General features: G+C 46.5%; 1 protein-coding gene across 2 annotated transcripts in view; it reads right to left on the bottom strand.

Annotated features, from left to right (window-relative positions):
- Positions 1-2,221: 2,221 nt before the first annotated feature.
- The window catches only part of klc3 (kinesin light chain 3), a 30,888-nt gene continuing 11,366 nt past the window's right edge, over positions 2,222-21,743 (bottom strand). Inside the window, exons 5-14 of one of the 2 annotated variants that reach the window (XR_013793020.1) lie at positions 20,410-20,631; positions 17,081-17,163; positions 13,843-13,930; positions 10,372-10,473; positions 10,127-10,300; positions 9,597-9,696; positions 5,532-5,700; positions 2,773-2,830; positions 2,271-2,417; positions 2,222-2,235 (exon numbers count right to left, since the gene is read on the bottom strand). Coding sequence is in view for 1 of the 2 variants with exons in the window: in XM_079559793.1 (XP_079415919.1) it covers positions 2,343-2,417; positions 2,773-2,830; positions 5,532-5,700; positions 9,597-9,696; positions 10,127-10,300; positions 10,372-10,473; positions 13,843-13,930; positions 17,081-17,163; positions 20,410-20,631 (1,071 nt within the window). In the remaining variant the exon portion in view is untranslated. Of the gene's footprint in view, positions 2,418-2,772; positions 2,831-5,531; positions 5,701-9,596; positions 9,697-10,126; positions 10,301-10,371; positions 10,474-13,842; positions 13,931-17,080; positions 17,164-20,409; positions 20,632-21,743 lie in introns of both variants that reach the window. The other variant, XM_079559793.1, reaches the window with a different exon arrangement.

The following is a 21,743-nucleotide window of genomic DNA, read 5'->3' as shown; positions in this document are numbered from 1 at the left end:
TTTTTCATGATATTTTAATTATATGACGAGCACCTGTATTTGTCAGGAAGAAGGCCCAACCAAAGAAATGAACAGGAGTGTTGAAACATTTTGATGCATGCTTGTTATGTGGTTCATTTGAGAAAATCCTCATTCACAGTCTGCATTGCTCACAGCAGGGCTCTGCAATTACTTGTTTCCCTGGGCCAGATTTGTGGGAGGTCATTGGCCACTGGGCCAATGACCTCCCACCACCAAACATATTCATATTTTTCGGATAAATAAATGAGAATTTCATTATCGCTGCTTGAATAGACAAGAATTGGGCCTAAACGTAAATGTTTTATTATATTCCAGCATTTTAAAGCTTTTGAAAAAAAGAAAAGAAAACACAGCAATAGATTAATACATAATAATAAATAAAACAATAAACTAGGACTACTCCAAACTAGGATTAAGCCAGGGGCAAAAACATGCAATATCAGGACTAAGGCAGGACTAAATCACATCTAAACCAGACCAAAGGCCTAATACAGAAGAGTTTACATGTGAGGACCACCTGAACCAAGACCACATGTCAAACAACACGACTAACTCCTGCTCAGCCACTGAGCGGACAGACGGCTGACCAAACACCTGAGCCGCTGTTCTGTCCAGACTTCGCGCTTTATGAAAAGAAGTCAGTGAGTTAAGCACTCCTATGGCGCGCTCATCCACATTCAGCTTCAGCCTCTTTACCCATTCACTTCACAAAGAGCATCATCTTTCCCACAAAGATGTACTAAACGAAGTCAGGGGAGAAAGGAAGAGAAATGCACCTGTCAGATTCATGATTCCGATGTTATTAGGTGAAGTTAGAGCCCAGATAGCGAGGTTTAGCGTGTTGACTGGTTGCACTGCACTGGCTGTCCGATCGTGTTCAGTTTCCAAAACTCACGCACCATGAGCTTCATTGCCTGCTTTACAAACACCCACAACTCCCTTACCCGCAGGAAAACACAAAGAGTCCTGCTTCTGCATGGGATAATCCGAGGCCACGTTTTCACTTGCGCCCATGCTGGGAGATGACGACGCCAATGCAGCGCAGGTTATGCCGGAAAAAATATATATTTTCATGAAAAATGAGGCGCGGGCCAGATTTAATTGTTTGGCGAGCCAGAACTGGCCCCTGGGCCTATCGAGTAGGCCCAACCTATTATTTTTGCATTATTATTATGCATCGATCTCACAGGCCGGATGTTGTATGTGGCCGAAAAAAGTCGAAATCATAAACTTTTTTTTTTTGTCATGGGAAGGTGCCCGACTTTAACCCCTGGGGTTCAGGTCAGGCAAGTCTGCTGGTCAATCAAGCACAGTAATCTGATGGTCACTGAACCACATTTTGGTACTTAAGCTTTATGGAGATTCTGACGTCATTTTCTAGCAGCACTTGGCACCTGGCACGAAGTTCTCTAAAATCTCCTGGTAGACGCTTACGCTGACTCTGGTTAAGCTTCTCCAGAACAACAAACGTCAGAAGCGTTTTTTAAGTCCAGAGGAATCTGAAGCCCATGCCCAGGATCTGTCTGTGTGGAGGCTCTTGATGCACCGACTGCAGCCTCAGACCACTCCTTGTGAAGGTCCCCCACACTTTTGAATGGCCTTTACAATCCTCTCCAGACTGAGCTCATCCCTGCGGCTTGTGCACGTTTTTCTTCCACTTAACTTTCTATGAATGTGCTTTGATCCAGCACTTTGAGAACATCCAACTTCTTCTCTCTGACCTTTTGAGGCTTTTGTCAGTGATGGTTTTCTGCACAACTGTCAGGTCAGCAGGTCTTCCCCATGAAGGTGAATTCTACTGAACCAGACTGAGAGACCAAGTAAAGCTTCAGGGACCTTTGCAGGTGTTTTGGATTCATTAGCTGATGAAAGGAGACACTTTGAGCTACAGTATAGTCCCTTTTCACAATATTCACATTTTCTGAGATTTTGAATTTGTTTTTTTTTTACAAACTGTGAGCCAAAATCATCACAATGAAAACAAAGGCTTGACATATCTCACTGCATGCAATGAGTCTATATCACTAGTTTCACGTTTTAAGTTGTATTACAGAAATAAATAAACTTTTGAATGATATTCTAATTGTTTAAGTTTCACCTGTACATCAGTGCTTTAACTAGTGTTGGTAAATGATGTAGACAGTAGGGAGTGTGCGCTAAAATGGAGTCAAAAGCAGCTGCAGTTGATTTTTGTCTCAAATACAGTGCAAACTCCTTCACACATACGTTTCTAATGATAGAGTCCAAACGTGTGGCCGAGGCCCTCTTCAGGAGCAGGGCAGGTCTGCGTGTCAACACCGGGATAGAAACAGTCTGAAGCGTTAGCTGGCCCCGCCGTACGAGCCCCTCCGGCCCAAGTGAGAGCTGGAGCTGACCCCGCTCTGTCCACTCCACCGCTGAGGACAGAAGGAAAACTGCATCAGCAACAGAAGAGAAAGGCCGGATTCTCAGAGGAAGACTGGGGTTACAATCTAGTTAGTAATGAATCAGCTGAACCTTAAAAGTGTCATAGTGTGTCTGGTATGTACAAGTGTGGCGTGTTTACATGGATCCATGTATGTTCATTAATACGCACTTCACGAACAAATAAATAAATACAGAAAAAAAAAAAGTAACTCAAATGGAAGGTTGACAAAATAGACAGGGGTTGTTCAAAGTTTCAAACTATATTAGCTTCGAAACAAGGGATTTGCACATTTTGCTGTCACAGAAAGTGAAAAGCCACAGTGATGTTCTGCGTTGGTGAGTTACCTGCTCCTGCTCAATGGTTCCGACAGGAAGCATGTTCAGAGACCTGGCCCTCTTCATCCTGTGGAGACACACTGTCAGCTGGAGCAAACAACATTTATTACCGGTTATATTTTCTATTTTATAAGTTGTGCTTAGATTAATATTATGTATTACAAGCAATGCATATGTGTGTAAATATATATGTGTCCACATGATGGGGCAGTAGTGCAAACAAATCAGTGAAGTGTATGAGTCAACACAGTCGGGTGAACGCATCATCTCTGTAATGGTTTATTGGCTACAACACCCTGATGCTCCATGTCTTTTATTTCTTTAGATTATATTTTGTGTGTCCAAAGTTTTGTTATCGATTCTGTTCCAATAAGCCTTATTAGTGTATTTAAAAAAAAATCCACAATGAGCATGCCCTTCATGAGTTCAGCTTTTAAAACAAGGCGACACTAGACCCCAGATATTCTCAACAGATGCTCCGGTTTTCAGTCCCAGCCCAGTGGTGGAACGGTTGTGAAAGTGTGTGTTTCTGCAGGGCGCTGCAGGTACTCCACATGTAAAGCAGCCCTCAAGGCTGACACAAATAAATTAAAGCAACAGGTCACAGTTCTTACATACCGAGATATGTTCTTACCTTAGACGAGTTGATGCGTACCTGTTTGGTAAAGACCAAATATGTTGTAAGCATTTAGCCTCTCCTCCTCTCCTCTATGGGGCCAGGTTAGAAGTGAAGTTAGAAGCGACCAAGCTCTTCCATGTTTTCTCTATTTAAATACTGTTACGCGAGTAAAGGCATATTCATACTCCACAAGACGCGAGAACTTTGTTCTTGTTCTTGAGGCAAAAAGAACGAGAACACAGTTCTTGCGTCTTGTGGAGTATGAATATGCCTTAAGGTGTTCTTACACCTATACACCTTACAATATATAAGAGCTTGGTCGCTTCTAACCTCACCCTGTTTGACCCCACAGAGAAGAGGAAGGAGGGCCAAAGTGCTACAAGGGTTGGGCGATGTCCCCTTAAAGGTCCTGTATCATGCACAATCGACTTTTTGGAACTTTTAGCCATGTTGTTATGCTATTTCCTTCTCAAAAACACCCCAGAGTGGTTTGTGGCTTCATTCACGCAGCTCTCAGTAATCCTCCTGAATCCTGCTCTCTGAGGCTCCGCCCTCTGCTGGCTTGTGACACTGATGGTTTTACGTCATAGTGTCAAACAGGAAGAGCACTGCCCGACATCTGTAATGTAATGCCTTAGGGCCTGATTTTGATTTGTAAAACAGCTTTTTCATTAGTTCTGTTGTTAGAAAGAAATAAAGGCAAAAAAAAAAAAGTAAGAGCTGGACGTGTCCGCGCTGTCCCTGCGGAGAAAACAAACGCACCCCCTGAGCGTCTGAACAGATGTCATGTTTGCACCAAATCTGTGAAGAAGGAGCTCTTTCTAACCTACTCTGGACACGCCTGTTCTTTATTCTTATCTAACAATAATGAAAAGTATTATTCTTCATGTGACATCCACACTTTGAAGCTGTTTAGTTTCCGTGCGAAAAGCAAAGTGAAACCACGCGGTGATGTGAAGCTGGCCTATTCCTTTAAAATAGTAAAAGCAAAAGGCTTTACCCAAATCTCTGTTTAGTTCCAACAGCTCTTTAAGCCCCTCCCCCTGTGTCTCCCTGCGGCCCTGCCTGGATGTCAGCCACATTTCATTATTTATCCTAATGTGCAGCGACGTCTCTGGGACCTGGCCCCACCAGATGGCGCTGTGGAGCACTATGCTGGCTCTAAATAATTGTGAATAGAACTGGTCTTCTTTATAGAGTAACAATCTATTAATAATACTTTATCAAGAATCATTTTCAATGAAAACCAATTAGGTCATCAAGAAAATGTTGTTATAAACATCATGCATGATCCAAAGGCTTTGCCAAGGCCTCATTTCTCTCAACGCACCTGAAAAAGGGCCGGCCCGTCAGCGTCTGTCCAAAACTGCCTTGAGGCGCAGTTATTGTGGCCCCAAGTACCAAATACTGAATGACATACAGCAAGACGTAATGACAGTGATGAACACGTGGCTCCCGCCTCCAGCACATATGCAACACTTTGGAAAGTAGCTAATACCAGTGGATTGTACAGATATTCTGTTTTTTGGACAACTTTGCAACGGGACATTTTGATGGCGACACAAGATGAAGTGAGGAAGCTGACATGTGTTTATGGAGTTTGACATGACAGCATAAAGGAGTCGTTTATGTCCTGTTCAGTCTCATTCATTGTGCTGAGGGTAAATGCATCGGTTAGGTAATAGTCTGCTGTTTTGTAACTGAATGCCGTTTATGGAGTAAACTTTTGCCTCGTTGTTGATGCTCTGTGAATAAGACTTGTCTGTAACGCTCGTTCTGTGAGTATTTGCTCATATGTGGGTACATGCTTCTTTTTAGTCTGACATGCAGCTGTAAATGGGCTTAGTACGTCTGATAGTGTTTACATCAGCAGCACTGGGCTGTACTGTGTGTATCACAGAAGAATCAGATGATAGTGTTTACATCAGCAGCACTGGGCTGTACTGTGTGTATCACAGAAGAATCAGATGATAGTGTTTACATCAGCAGCACTGGGCTGTACTGTGTGTATCACAGAAGAATCAGATGCTGATGTAAAGTGCTCACTCACACTTTTCATGTGTGATAATATTGATCTGTTACAGATTGTTACACCCCTGGTTAATCACACTGTTATTAGTTCTCTTTGTAAAGCTGACATGACGGTTACCCTGCGCTCCGAGGTGGCGTGTCCTCCTCTCCTCCTCGGAGTTTACGGACCAGCTTTTCACTGCTGCGCCGGAGCGACTCCCGGAGTTTGGTGAAGGAGCCGCTACGCCGCAGTCCGCCTGGTCCACATGTCCCCTCTGCTGTCCCTAACCAGCCGGCGCTGGCCTCACCTGGAGGATAACCAGACAAAAATCACATCAGTAAGCTGGATCTCCTAAGGATCCACTCGGAGTCAGGTGACACATGCGTGTGCCATGTTCATTTCACAGACCACGTGGCCCCATTACCATGATTGGGGCTGCATGGCTACCGTCTATCTCCTGTATCTATCTATGGTTGAACCCTGTGTAACTGCAGAAAACCACCAACAAGGAAGATCAAACAGTTTGTCTTTGGCGATTTATTATGAGCAGTAGAAAGATCATTTGAGAAAAACAAATAACTAAATAATAAACATATGAGTGAGACTGACAGAGAAGTTTCTAACCCCTCCACTCCCAGTCATATTTCCCCCGTCGACCCCCCTCCCTGGTCCAGCCTGATATGAAGCCCTTTAACACTGAGGCAGTTCTATGGTTGATCACCAGGTCAGCAGGTCATCTTTGTATACACTTTCCCATGGGGGACACCTGAGGCTGGTGCGAAGATGATTACACTTCAGTGCACAATCATAGTTCTCATCAAAATTATACAATTCAAGACATTTTCTAACTACACCTGTTCTAAAGATTTGATTTTGTGATTAACCTGCTGAACCTACCCAGAATGGACCAGTGCTGTCGAGGGATAGACCAATACCTAATACTAACTGCTCACATTGCTCAAGTCATTGTTTACAAGAGGAGCAGAGTAAAGTTTAGCTGTAAGCTGAGAAACAATAACCAAGATGTGAGCACAGGGCATAAGAAAGGTAGAGCAGGCTGTACTCAAGCTGTATTTTCATAACTTGAGTTGTCAGAGTGCTGCTTGGATATGAAGTGTGAAGTGCGCCCGGGTGTGGGTGATGAGTTGATGTCAATCGTTTGTGCTGTAAAAATCTTCGTTTTGGAGATATTCATGATTCTTTTTTGCATGCATTGTGTTGCCGTGCACCTCTGACACGTGCGCGCGCCTCAGAGGACGATGAGCGTGGACACCTCGTGGCACTAAAAAAAAAAAGGAGTCACGAGACAAATTTGGGGGGTCGCCAGATCATTTAGATACAATAGCCATATTTTCATTAGCATATAATCTAATATTTTATTGTAGCATGTGTTTGCTGTTTTACCAGAGTGCCATTATTTGTTTGTAGTTTGTTGAATTTCATTTTAGCCATTTTTTTTTTTTTTTAAGAATTATGTAGGCTAATGTTCCTCTTTCTCACGGTGTGACCCGAGCGGGGGGTCACAAACCCCTTTAACTGTTATAAAGGGAGGTTGAGAACCACTGTGCTAGAGAAACTGGGAGGTTTCCCCATTTGTCCAAATTCTGTTTTGTTTGTTTGTACAATGTGTGTGGTGAAATTCTGTTTAGAAAGACCAGAATAATCCTGTGTAAAGTTGATCCCCAGATACTTGAATTTAGTTGATATGAAGTAAAGTAGAAGTATAGTAAATGGGTAATGCTGGGCTGAACGACTAATAAAGAGGGATGTTGAACTACTTTGCTCCTCTCCACGTCCTTGTATCTTTATTTAGTAGAAAACTATATTCATAATTCAGCTTTCTATAGATATCTATACAGACGCCCATATATGGTCATGTTTGAAAACAGTTCAGGGGAAAAACAATTTGGAGAAAAATCTAAACTTTCTGTAATTATTCAAAAACAACTTTAACAAACACTGATTTATGAATATAGTTTTCTACTAAATAAAGATACAAAGACATGTCATCATTATGACATCATCACATTCTAAATCGTGAACGCAAACCTATTGGATCATTCTAAAGTGTTCCTGCTACAATAATGTATCTGCCCCAACTGTCTGGAATGACTTTATTCATAACAAATGGTACTGTCTTTTTAACTATAATGGCTTTTTGCGCTAAAATTAGAATGGTGAATCTGTCCTATCCATTTTTTCCTTAGTCTGAGATGAGTCTCCAGTAGAAAACCAATCTGTACCCAGTTTCTCTAGATGGGAAAAATATTTCCTCACTTCAAAAACCCATTAAGACCTTTGCAATTCCAAGAGATTACTGTGACATCTATGCTAGTTACTAGACTGTCTGGGAGCTTTATCAAGATACTAAAAAAAAAAAACAGAAATACACTTTTGCCAGGGCCAGCCATTGCCTAAAACATAAATAATAATAATTAAAAAAAAAAAGCATTCCAACAATATATAATTGGTGTAAGTAAAATACACATACCAGACAAGTTATATATAATATAAAGAAAAAGCACCTGCAAAGAATGCAGTTACTTGCAGTCTGGTCTTGGTCTTGCAGTCCTGGCAAAATCTTCAGTCAATTGTCTCTGCTCCCAGACACATCTTTGACGTGGGTCAAGTCTCATCCAAAGGTTTAGTTTTCTTCATCTGTTGCAACCAGCTCAATGCCCACAGCAAACCTCTCAGCATCTTGCCGATCAGCAAACACGCGTCTGGTTCTTTCCACTGTGATGTTCAACATCGCAGGATAATAAAGACTGTACAGGATCTTTGCAGCACCCAGCTTAGCTTTGACTCGCTCGAATGATGCACAGAGTTTATTGACTTCTGGGGACATATCTGGAAATATATGTACTCGAGAGCCATTGTAAAAAAAATAGCCTTTTTCTCTGGATAGTCTTAGGTTCTTCTTTTTGTCGTAGTAGTTGGCGTAGTAATGCAGACGGTTAAGAAAAGGACGGGGACAGGGGTTTTGGACCAAGTGCTCTGTGTACTCGGAGGGGGGGAACAAAAATGTTCTCTTTCCAGCGTCTGCATCAAAACATCTGTCACAAAGTGAGTAGGGTTTCCCGTTTCAGCATCTTCTTCGACCCCTACGATCCTGCTCGATCTGCGTCTTCTGTTTTCCAGATCCATGCATTTATCCTGAACCTTTTTGTATTCTTTGGACAGTGTTTCGTTGGATTTTTCCAGTGTTTTCCAGCTCATGCTGCGTATTCACAGACTCTTTGTGGCCACCAGCGAGTGTCTCCATCTGCCGCTGAGCACTCCAATATTTAGGCAACAAAACAGCCCCACACCATGATGCTCCTGCTCCAGACTTCACAGTGACGAGAGGGTTTTGATGTTGTTGCTGTTCCATTTTTCCTCCACACATGACATTGTGTGTTCCTCCCAAACTGTTCAACCTTGGTTTGCGAAAGAGCTCTTAGATGCTCCACAGCACTACTGGACAAATGTTCAGTGGACTGATGGACCCAAAGCTGAATAGTTTGGGAGGAACACACAACGTCATGTGTGGAGGACAAAGGTACTTTCTTAGAAGGATCTTCAGGGTCTTTTCTAAGTTATTGTACGTTTTTATCAGTCCATTGTGTCCAGTGTCCTTTTTATGCTGTCATTTGTGCAAGGAAAAAGGGACACTCAGAGGCTGAACCGGCTCATTAAGAAGGCGGGTGCGGTGGTTGGATCTCTCCGAGATCAGGGGGCGATCCTTAACTCAGTGGCGTGAGCTCCAGACTCCTATCTCTGAGGTGCTTCAAGGACAGATTAAAGAACTCCTTTGTCTCTCGTGCCATCAGGCTTTATAACAGAACCACTTCAGGGAGGAGCAGAGGAGGAGTAGCGTGGGAAATGTCTCGGAACATCAATCCATCCATGTATCTATATCTATATCTATCTATTTCCATACAAGATAAAGCATTGGAAAGCCCTTACACAGGCTGATTACCAAAAAGTGACTAAATTATATAAATATTGCTGTAATGGCATTATCTTTACAATAAAATTCTAATAAAACGTCTCTTACAATATGATTTTGTAATAACCAACCCTTTCTGTTTTGAACAACATACCCTATAAGGACTGCACCTTTGAAATGCCTGTAGTCATTTCGGTATCGGCGAGTACTGAAAGTACTCGTATTGGATTGAGAAAATGTTTTGGTGGACCTGTCCTGTCCTGAGTACGTACCCTCCACAGCAGTGCCGTCTTTAGCGTGTGCACGGCTAAGGATCTCTTTGTAGAGTGCCTCCGCCTCACGGTATTTGCCCTGTTTCAGGTAACACGACGCCTGCAAAACCACAACACAACAACACAACACAAAATATCATCCGGGTGATGGAAAACAGGCACATCCTGATGCTGCGTACAAGGCAAGAAGAGGAGCTCTGTCTGTTTACTGTATTATGTCATAGTAAATGTCTCTACTCGGAGCACTGTCACATGTGCTACTACATATATGTGTATAACATGTAATGTGTTCGAGCAAGAGTGCAGTAAACAAGAAACATGCCAGTACGTCTGTGCCTGCTTTCTAGACACGATGGTTAAGGATGAGGACAGAGGACAGACATACGTGTGTGACATTTACAGTATTGAAGTTTAGCCACTCACTAGTCACTACACAACCAACCACAGGACTGACCACTTAGCTTACCATGTTACATGGACATACATTTTACATGAACTAACCACATGACTGACTGCAGTAACTTGGTTACCAGGTTGTTCTTGGTCTTGGCCACGTTGCTGTCGTCAGGCCCCAGCTGGCTCTGGTAGATGTGGAGTGCCCGCTCGTAGTAGCGCTCCACCTCGCTGTACTTGCCCTGGTTCTGGCACAGCAGAGCCAGGTTGTTGAGCTGCTTGGCCACGTCCGGGTGCTCCGCCCCCAGCACCTGAAGGAGCCACAGTGAGTCAGAGCTTCAGTCCTGTCCTCAGCCTCACTGCCAGAGCACAGGCTGCGTACCTTCTCCCGGATCTCCAGAGCTCTCTTACACAAAGGCTCGGCGTCTTTGTACTTCCCTCGCTTTCCGTACAGCACAGCCAGGTTGTTGAGAGTCGCCGCCACCTGGACACACAGATCTATTAAACTATGGTGACGAAACAGGCGATAAACACGCAGCGAAACAGGCGATAAACACGCAGCGAAATAGGCGATAAACACGCAGCGAAACAGGTGATAAACACGCAGCGAAACAGGCGATAAACACGCAGCGAAACAGGCGATAAACACGCAGCGAAACAGGCGATAAACACGCAGCGAAACAGGTGATAAACACGCAGCAAAACAGGCGATAAACACGCAGCGAAACAGGCGATAAACACGCAGCGAAACAGGCGATAAACACGCAGCGAAACAGGCGATAAACACGCAGCAAAACAGGCGATAAACACGCAGCAAAACAGGTGATAAACACGCAGCAAAACAGGTGATAAACACGCAGCGAAACAGGTGATAAACACGCAGCAAAACAGGTGATAAACACGCAGTGAAACAGGCGATAAACACACAGCAAAACAGGCGATAAACACGCAGCGAAACAGGCGATAAACACGCAGCGAAACAGGCGATAAACACGCAGCAAAACAGGCGATAAACACGCAGCAAAACAGGTGATAAACACGCAGCGAAACAGGCGATAAACACGCAGCAAAACAGGCGATAAACACGCAGCGAAACAGGCGATAAACACGCAGCAAAACAGGCGATAAACACGCAGCAAAACAGGTGATAAACACGCAGCGAAACAGGCGATAAACACGCAGCAAAACAGGTGATAAACACGCAGTGAAACAGGCGATAAACACGCAGCAAAACAGGTGATAAACACGCAGCGAAACAAGCGATAAACACGCAGTGAAACAGGCGATAAACACGCAGCAAAACAGGTGATAAACACGCAGCAAAACAGGCGATAAACACGCAGCGAAACAGGCGATAAACACGCAGCGAAACAGGCGATAAACACGCAGCGAAACAGGCGATAAACACGCAGCAAAACAGGCGATAAACACGCAGCGAAACAGGCGATAAACACGCAGCGAAACAGGCGATAAACAACGCAGCTAAACAGGCGATAAACACGCAGCGAAACAGGCGATAAACAACGCAGCGAAACAGGCGATAAACACGCAGCGAAACAGGCGATAAACACGCAGCGAAACAGGCGATAAACACGCAGCGAAACAGGCGATAAACACGCAGCGAAACAGGCGATAAACACGCAGTGAAACAGGTGATAAACACGCAGCAAAACAGGCGATAAACACGCAGCGAAACAGGCGATAAACACGCAGCAAAACAGGCGATAAACACGCAGCGAAACACGCGATAAACACGCAGCGAAACAGGCGATAAACACGCAGCGAAACACGCGATAAACACACAGCGAAACAGGCGATAAACACGCAGCGAAACAGGCGATAAACACGCAGCGAAACAGGCGATAAACACGCAGCGAAACAGGCGATAAACACGCAGCGAAACAGGCGATAAACACGCAGCAAAACAGGCGATAAACACGCAGCAAAACAGGCGATAAACACGCAGCGAAACAGGCGCTAAACACGCAGCAAAACAGGCGATAAACACGCAGCAAAACAGGCGATAAACACGCAGCGAAACAGGCGATAAACACGCAGCGAAACAGGCGATAAACACGCAGCGAAACAGGCGATAAACACGCAGCAAAACAGGCGATAAACACGCAGCGAAACAGGCGATAAACACGCAGCAAAACAGGCGATAAACACGCAGCGAAACAGGCGATAAACACGCAGCGAAACAGGCGATAAACACGCAGCGAAACAGGCGATAAACACGCAGCAAAACAGGCGATAAACACGCAGCGAAACACGCGATAAACACGCAGCGAAACAGGCGATAAACACACAGCAAAACAGGCTATAAACACGCAGCGAAACAGGCGATAAACACGCAGCGAAACAGGCGATAAACACGCAGCGAAACAGGCGATAAACACGCAGCGAAACAGGCGATAAACACGCAGCAAAACAGGCGATAAACACGCAGCGAAACACGCTATAAACACGCAGCGAAACAGGCGATAAACACACAGCAAAACAGGCGATAAACACGCAGCGAAACAGGCGATAAACACGCAGCGAAACAGGCGATAAACACGCAGCGAAACAGGCGATAAACACGCAGCAAAACAGGCGATAAACACGCAGCGAAACACGCGATAAACACGCAGCGAAACAGGCGATAAACACACAGCAAAACAGGCGATAAACACGCAGCAAAACAGGCGATAAACACGCAGCGAAACAGGCGATAAACACACAGCAAAACAGGCGATAAACACGCAGCAAAACAGGCGATAAACACACAGCAAAACAGGCGATAAACACACAGCAAAACAGGCGATAAACACACAGCGAAACAGGCGATAAACACGCAGCGAAACAGGCGATAAACACGCAGCGAAACAGGCGATAAACACGCAGCGAAACAGGCGATAAACACGCAGCGAAACAGGCGATAAACACGCAGCAAAACAGGCGATAAACACGCAGCAAAACAGGTGATAAACACGCAGCAAAACAGGTGATAAACACGCAGCGAAACACGCGATAAACACGCAGCGAAACACGCGATAAACACACAGCGAAACACGCGATAAACACGCAGCGAAACAGGCGATAAACACGCAGCGAAACAGGCGATAAACACGCAGCGAAACAGGCGATAAACACGCAGCGAAACAGGCGATAAACACGCAGCGAAACACGCGATAAACACGCAGCGAAACAGGCGATAAACACGCAGCGAAACAGGCGATAAACACGCAGCGAAACAGGCGATAAACACGCAGCGAAACAGGCGATAAACACGCAGCAAAACAGGCGATAAACACACAGCGAAACAGGCGATAAACACGCAGCGAAACAGGCGATAAACACGCAGCAAAACAGGCGATAAACACGCAGCGAAACAGGCGATAAACACGCAGCGAAACAGGTGATAAACACGCAGCAAAACAGGCAATAAACACGCAGCGAAACAGGCGATAAACACGCAGCGAAACACGCGATAAACACGCAGCGAAACACGCGATAAACACGCAGCGAAACAGGCGATAAACACGCAGCGAAACAGGCGATAAACACGCAGCGAAACAGGCGATAAACAAACTGTGATATATTGTTAAATACCGGTATTATGTAAAATGTATGATTAGAAACAGTGCTTAATTTGTGAACTTGTAGTTTCAGGAACACTTCAAGTCTGATGTGATGGATTCGGGGAACAGGCCAAAACATTTGCCGGAACACTCTCATTAAACACGTTAAAACTTGGAGAAATGCGTTCCCCCAAACGGGGATCAAATGAAGCACTGATTATAAGAGATAAATTCAAATATTAAGTGGTGTTTAACAAGACAATGCATGCAGCCTATGGTGGAGCTCCTACCGCAGGGTGGTGCATTCCCAGAGTCCTCTCTCGGATTGCCAGTGCGTCATTCAGCAGGTTTGCCGCTTCCTTGTATTTATTTTGGTCCCTGTTGAAAAATAAGTGAAAAGTGTACTGTACCTGATTTTTCGATTACGTACAAACAGAAAGATAAAGCCACTAAATAAAAGTTAGTTGTGTAGTAGTGGTCTCAATTCGTTATTCCTAGCTTTCCTAAGACACTTGTAGCATCCCAATCGATGCCGTGGGAACCCAGAGTGCTGAGGGTGCAGCAGCACCCACTGGTGGATAGTTTGCGAACTGCAGGCAATATTAATAAATAGGAAATATGCACAAGGTAAATTTTGTCCCTCAGCACGCCCTAACAAAAATATCTTCCCACGAATCTGATCCCATTTCACAGGGACGAGGTTATAGACACATTTCACGACTTACACAGGGTCACTTTAACAGAAATGCAACGTTTACCCTTTACCATGTACGCAAGCTTCACATGACTCAGAGTGGGTCCTTAGGAGGCGCTGCTCATCCCGTCTCCGTCATTTCCCTAGTAGCAGCGGCTTGTCTAAAAAAACTTAATACAGTTGTGCTCAAAAGTTAACATGCCCTCACAGAATTTTGTTTTCAGAGTACATGAGTGATAACACACTCATAGGTAGTGGTTGTGCAAAGCCATTTATGATCAATTTAAATCATAGTGACAAAAGAAACTACCAAAATGACCCTGATCAAAAGTTGCTGTTCGAGTAGTAATACCAACAAAGTCACACTGTGACCCACGTTTGACCAATCAGGAGGCTATAGTCCCAAGTCATCCGAGCCTCTTCTCGCAGAAACGCAAGGATTCTGAGTGACAGAGAAGCTCTGGCGGTCATTCGGGTTTAATAGAACCGTAGTTACGTACATAACTTTTGTTCTATTTCATCCCTTCTGAATGCCAGAGGCAGTGTTTTGAGCACTGAATGACTAATACCAACCATGGTACAAGGAATCCTGAGTACAGAACTCACTGAGTGGACTCAGAAGACACCAATCACAAACCACAGTGACCAAAACACTGTAGCAGAGTAGACACAGTGAACACCAGGTGAATGCACAGGCCGATGCCGACAGATAAGCAGCACAGACGGACTCCAATAAAGCACTGTCCTCAAGTGCACAGGAAATGGGACAAACCCATAGAGAGATGCCCAAGAAATGGGAGACTCCCCTTGCACTACGTTAAGAATTATAATGCAAATTGTATTTCAGTGCCATAAAGGTAAAAAAAAAAAAAAAACAGATCACTAATTATCACAGACAGCAAAAGGAAAAACTAATGAAAAAGGACGTTTACCATGATTAAGCAGACCACCATTTTCAAGCAATATAGGGATGAAAAAGGATCTCTCTTTTGATGAAAAGCGTGAAATAGTTGAATGCCTTCGACTAGGTATGAAAACCTTTGAACCTTTGATCACGAAAGATTAAAAGGGACTAGATGCAAGTTGAAATGTTTGTACTCAGTACTGCCACCTCAGGTCTTACGTGTAACTGCAGTCTCTATATTTAGCTTGTGCATGACGGTGCATGGCATGATGTGGTGAAAAGGTCTGGGCTCTTTCTTCTCATTAGGACATTGCTGAAACATGTAGGGGGAGAAAAACACATCATTTTGTCATTTTTAAACTCCGTCTAGTCCCTTTAAGCGTAATCATCGTACTGTTAAAGTAGGCTGATTTAGAAACTCAGTTGTTTGACCATAAATGGCTTTGCACAACCACTAACTATGAGTGAAAAAGGCACAAAAAAATCAAACATTCTGCCAAGGTATGTAAACTTTTGAGCACAACTGTAACCAGATTCCATGGCAGGCAGGGTTACTGAGGCACTCACTGGTTGTGTCTGAATTCCTCAAATACGTAGCTCCTCTTGATCCTAGCTCCTAACACTTCTGATGTGATAAGTTCAACTGTTAGATCCCTCTGCAGTTAGGAAGATGCGTTTGCCCAATCCGACCGTCCTCACGCACCGGCGGAAACAACAGGGGAAGCGACATCACCAACAGCTGTTTCATAAAAACTGCATCACCCACATAGTATTGGACTACAAAAAACACTCCTATTGCAGCCACGGACTTTAATGACTCAAACATGAACCACAATAATGATATGAAGCCACACAGAAAACAGACAATGTTTCAGGTTTATCTTCCACAGATACAGCTTCATCACAGAAATAAAACATGCTCTGTTCCAATATTCCACCAAATAGGGCGGCTCTTTAAAACAGTGACATGTGACTGTACTGTGGTGACTCGTTGTCACTTTTATAAAGTGTGGCTTGCTTAATCAACAATCACTCGAGGGTGTGGTGGCTTATGGGTTGGCACATAGCTCCTATTCACTGGTGAGGAACCTCCAGAGGTCCCTATGCTAAGAAGGGAAGATAGGAAGCAATGAGGCTCCTTTCCCTACCTCCTTCCTCACGGACAGCACTATTCCGACGCTTCTTGTCATGGCGGACACTGACGCACTCCGGTTTGGGCTTAGACCTCTTACCAATCTGCTCTTTTCGGATGTACTCAAGCATGATGTTAAAAACATGGGCTAGGAGCAAAGGATTCACTGGAGGAAACTTTCTGCTCATCATGGTAGGTGTTTTTGTCTTGAAGCTAACGGCTAACACGGAATTAAAATTAGAAAAGCACCAAGTTGTGCGCTCTCTGGACCGCGTTTGACAAAGCAGAGCGGCTTCCCATGGAAAGATCGAACAAGATGAGATTTTAATGTTTCTCTGAGTTTTTTAAATGGTTACAATCAGTCCAAGGACGGCTGAGAAACATCCAGGTTGTTTAAATGCACACACGATAATAGTGTTTCAAAACGTGTCAACAATGTTGTCTTTGAAAATTGACTTGAAACAGATATTTGCCTCTTTCCATAACCTAAGCGCCTGTCCAGAGAGGAGAGAGGAGAAGAGTTCATCAGAAAGGAGAGTTTCTCATAAAAAACACAGTATATCTGTTCCTAGAAAAAAAATCTGGGATTTTGATCTAAACTAGCCTCTTTTTAGCTTAGATTTCTCAGGAACCGAGGCATGTAGAATTAAACTGTTTTCACCTACGGAGCCATAGCATGTGTAAATAGCTATAACATAGAACACGCTGGTGCTACAAACATCATGAACAATGGTCTGGACTGTTGGCTCTCTACAGTGCGACACTCAACACGTAAACAAAGACATGGTGAACACAGACCTGTACACAAGAGCCAGGATGTTGAGCATAGTGGCCACATCCGGATGATTGTGTCCAGACGATTTCTCCAGGTCCTCCAGTGCCTGCTCAAAACACAGCGGACATGAGGCGGACATGAGAGGGACATGAGAGGGACATGAGAGGGACATGAGAGGGACATGAGAGGGACATGAGAGGGACATGAGAGGGACATGAGAGGGACATGAGAGGAACATGAGAGGGACATGAGAGGGACATGAGAGGGACATGTGTGGGACATGAGAGGGACATGAGAGGGACATGTGTGGGACATGAGAGGGACATGAGAGGGACATGAGAGGGACATGAGAGGAACATGAGAGGGACATGAGAGGGACATGAGAGGGACATGTGTGGGACATGAGAGGGGCATGAGAGGGACATGAGAGGGACATGAGAGGGGCATGTGTGGGACATGAGAGGGACATGAGAGGGATATGAGAGGGACATGAGAGGGACATGTGTGGGACATGTGTGGGACATGAGAGGGACATGAGAGGGACATGAGAGGGGCATGAGAGGGACATGAGAGGGGCATGAGAGGGACATGAGAGGGACATGAGAGGGACATGAGAGGGACATGAGAGGGACATGAGAGGGGCATGAGAGGGACATGAGAGGGACATGAGAGGTACATGAGAGGGGCATGTGTGGGACATGAGAGGGGCATGAGAGGGACATGAGAGGGGCATGAGAGGGACATGAGAGGGACATGAGAGGGACATGAGAGGGACATGAGAGGGGCATGTGTGGGACATGAGAGGGACATGAGAGGGGCATGTGGGGGACATGAAAGAGGAGTGTGTGGGACATGAGAGAGGCGTGTGTGGGACATGAGAGAGGAGTGTGGGGGACATGAGAGAGGCGTGTGTGGGGACATGAGGGGCGTGTGGGGACATGAGAGAGGAGTGTGTGGGACATGAGAGAGGAGTGTGGGGGACATGAGAGAGGAGTGTGGGGGACATGAGAGAGGCGTGTGTGGGGACATGAGAGGGGCGTGTGGGGACATGAGAGAGGAGTGTGTGGGACATGAGAGAGGAGTGTGGGGGACATGAGAGAGGAGTGTGGGGGACATGAGAGAGGAGTGTGGGGGACATGAGAGGAGTGTGGGGGACATGAGAGAGGAGTGTGGGGGACATGAGAGAGGAGTGTGGGGGACATGAGAGAGGAGTGTGGGGGACATGAGAGAGGCGTGTGGGGGACATGAAAGAGGAGTGTGGGGGACATGAGAGAGGCGTGTGTGGGACATGAGAGAGGAGTGTGGGGGACATGAGAGAGGAGTGTGGGGGACATGAAAGAGGAGTGTGTGGGGACATGAGAGAGGAGTGGGGGGGACATGAGAGAGGAGTGTGGGGGACATGAAAGAGGAGTGTGGGGGACATGAGAGAGGAGTGTGGGGGACATGAGAGGCGTGTGTGGGACATGAGAGAGGAGTGTGTGGGACATGAGAGAGGAGTGTGGGGGACATGAAAGAGGAGTGTGTGGGGACATGAGAGAGGAGTGGGGGGGACATGAGAGAGGAGTGTGGGGGACATGAAAGAGGAGTGTGGGGGACATGAGAGAGGAGTGTGGGGGACATGAGAGGCGTGTGTGGGACATGAGAGAGGAGTGTGTGGGACATGAGAGAGGAGTGTGGGGGACATGAGAGAGGAGTGTGGGGGACATGAAAGAGGAGTGTGGGGGACATGAGAGAGGAGTGTGGGGGACATGAGAGGCGTGTGTGGGACATGAGAGAGGAGTGTGGGGGACATGAAAGAGGAGTGTGTGGGACATGAGAGGCGTGTGTGGGACATGAGAGAGGAGTGTGGGGGACATGAGAGAGGCGTGTGTGGGGACATGAGAGAGGCATGTGTGGGACATGAGAGAGGAGTGTGGGGGACATGAGAGAGGAGTGTGGGGGACATGAGAGGGGCGTGTGTGGGACATGAGAGGGGCGTGTGTGGGACATGAGAGAGGCGTGTGTGGGACATGAGAGAGGAGTGTGGGGGACATGAGAGAGGAGTGTGGGGGACATGAGAGAGGAGTGTGGGGGACATGAGAGAAGCGTGTGGGGGACATGAGAGAGGAGTGTGGGGGACATGAGAGGGGCGTGTGGGGGACATGAAAGAGGAGTGTGGGGGACATGAGAGGAGTGTGGGGGACATGAGAGAGGAGTGTGGGGGACATGAGAGAGGCGTGTGGGGGACATGAAAGAGGAGTGTGGGGGACATGAGAGAGGCGTGTGGGGGACATGAGAGAGGAGTGTGGGGGACATGAGAGGGGCGTGTGTGGGACATGAGAGAGGAGTGTGGGGGACATGAGAGAGGCGTGTGGGGGACATGAGAGAGGAGTGTGGGGGACATGAGAGAGGCGTGTGTGGGACATGAGAGAGGCGTGTGTGGGACATGAGAGAGGAGTGTGGGGGACATGAGAGAGGAGTGTGGGGACATGAGAGAGGCGTGTGTGGGACATGAGAGAGGAGTGTGGGGGACATGAGAGAGGAGTGTGGGGGACATGAAAGAGGAGTGTGTGGGGACATGAGAGAGGAGTGGGGGGGACATGAGAGGGGCGTGTGTGGGACATGAGAGAGGAGTGTGGGGGACATGAAAGAGGAGTGTGGGGGACATGAGAGAGGAGTGTGGGGGACATGAGAGAGGCGTGTGTGGGACATGAGAGAGGAGTGTGGGGGACATGAAAGAGGAGTGTGTGGGGACATGAGAGAGGAGTGTGGGGGACATGAGAGAGGCGTGTGGGGGACATGAGAGAGGCATGTGTGGGACATGAAAGAGGAGTGTGGGGGACATGAGAGAGGAGTGTGGGGGACATGAGAGAGGAGTGTGGGGGACATGAGAGAGGCATGTGTGGGACATGAGAGAGGAGTGTGGGGGACATGAGAGAGGCGTGTGTGGGGACATGAGAGAGGAGTGTGGGGGACATGAGAGAGGATGTGTGGGACATGAGAGAGGAGTGTGGGGGACATGAGAGAGGAGTGTGGGGGACATGAGAGAGGCATGTGTGGGACATGAGAGAGGAGTGTGGGGGACATGAGAGAGGCATGTGTGGGACATGAGAGAGGAGTGTGGGGGACATGAGAGGGGCGTGTGTGGGACATGAGAGAGGCGTGTGTGGGACATGAGAGAGGAGTGTGGGGGACATGAGAGAGGAGTGTGGGGGACATGAGAGAAGCGTGTGGGGGACATGAGAGAGGAGTGTGGGGGACATGAGAGAGGAGTGTGGGGGACATGAGAGGGGCGTGTGGGGGACATGAGAGGGGCGTGTGTGACATCAGTGGGACATGTATGGAGTGTGGACATTCTGGACGTGTGTCTGACCTGTTTGCAAAGGGGCACAGCCACCTCGTAGCGGCCCTGGGAGGCGTACTGGATGACGAGGTTGTGCAGTGTGCGCAGTCGGGCTGGGATCTCGTAGCCGCCTTGCTGGGCCGCAGCCTCTGCACTGCTGTGGGGAGTGTGGGCGGTCCTACTGTGTGACTCCTCCTCCTCAGCAGGAAACAGGTCGTCCAGGCTCCCTCTGGTGGACAGCGCTTTGTCTTCCTGTATCACATAAAGAACGCAATGGAAGCTCATTTGTATACGCACGTTGAACGTTATTGTTGACTGTTGGAGATCCCACACATGCGCACTACGCTGGAGGGCAAAAGGCTCACCTCCTCAATCCTCCACAATCAACACAGCCCACTCAAAACCTCGTTCTAAAGACAGCCACCGGCAAAACAGTCGCCTTACAGACCACCTAGCATCTTTGTGCCGACGATCATTTTCGCCTAAACCAGTTTAACAATTACATTTAGGCTATTAATTTATTATCATTATCAGCACTTAAATATCATTAAAATCACCAAAATTCACCAAAAGAAGATGAAAGCTTCCCCACAGTTGGGACAAAATGACCTGTTGTACATTTAGAAAGTGCTCAGTTCAAAAGTCTGCTGTGACTGGACCGTCCTCTCTTGAGCCGCATGATAGAAACATCTACTGCGAGGCTTTTGCAGACACGACTAGGTACTTGATGGTAGTAACTTTTTTGTGTCTGTGCATGTGGAGCAGGTTTGTATTTTCTTACCTCTAATAACATGAAGTGAGTCCTGGCACAGTCGCTGATTCTGTCTCCTGATCACAGCTGTTGCTTTCTACATGTTAAATCTGATCTTACATCAATGAAACGTTCCGCTCCTCTCCTTCCTTCGTTTGTTGGTGTCGCCTACAGGGGCGTGTGTGTTACTACATTGATTTTAATATATTTAGCGCGATCTTTGGACCAAAGTTTTTAGCACATTTCTATTTGGAGTATGAAGGCCTGTGCTTTCCTTTTGCCCTCCAGTTGGCGCCACGGCTCAGTATCACGTGCTCGTGACGTCACTCGTCAACATGCGTGTAGTTCTTTTTACATGACATAGGTTACCCATATCGACAGAGGAGCGGACTTGTACTGGTTCACTCCAAACACAGTGGTGGTAAGCTTCCTCTGGGGTAAACTGACAGAACACATCTGCACCAACAAACCCTCCAACCACCAGCATTCTCACAATCTCTCACACTCTCTCTCACACTCTCTCTCTCACACTCTCTCTCACACTCTCTCTCACACTCTCTCTCACACTCTCTCTCACACTCTCTCTCTCTCACACACTCTCTCTCACACTCTC

The sequence above is a fragment of the Gobius niger genome (genome assembly GCF_951799975.1).
Source record: "Gobius niger genome assembly, chromosome: 1".
In the NCBI taxonomy this organism is placed as follows: Eukaryota; Metazoa; Chordata; class Actinopteri; order Gobiiformes; family Gobiidae; genus Gobius; species Gobius niger.
Note: the sequence above shows the minus strand (reverse complement) of the source record. Positions and strands in the feature narration are given on the sequence as shown.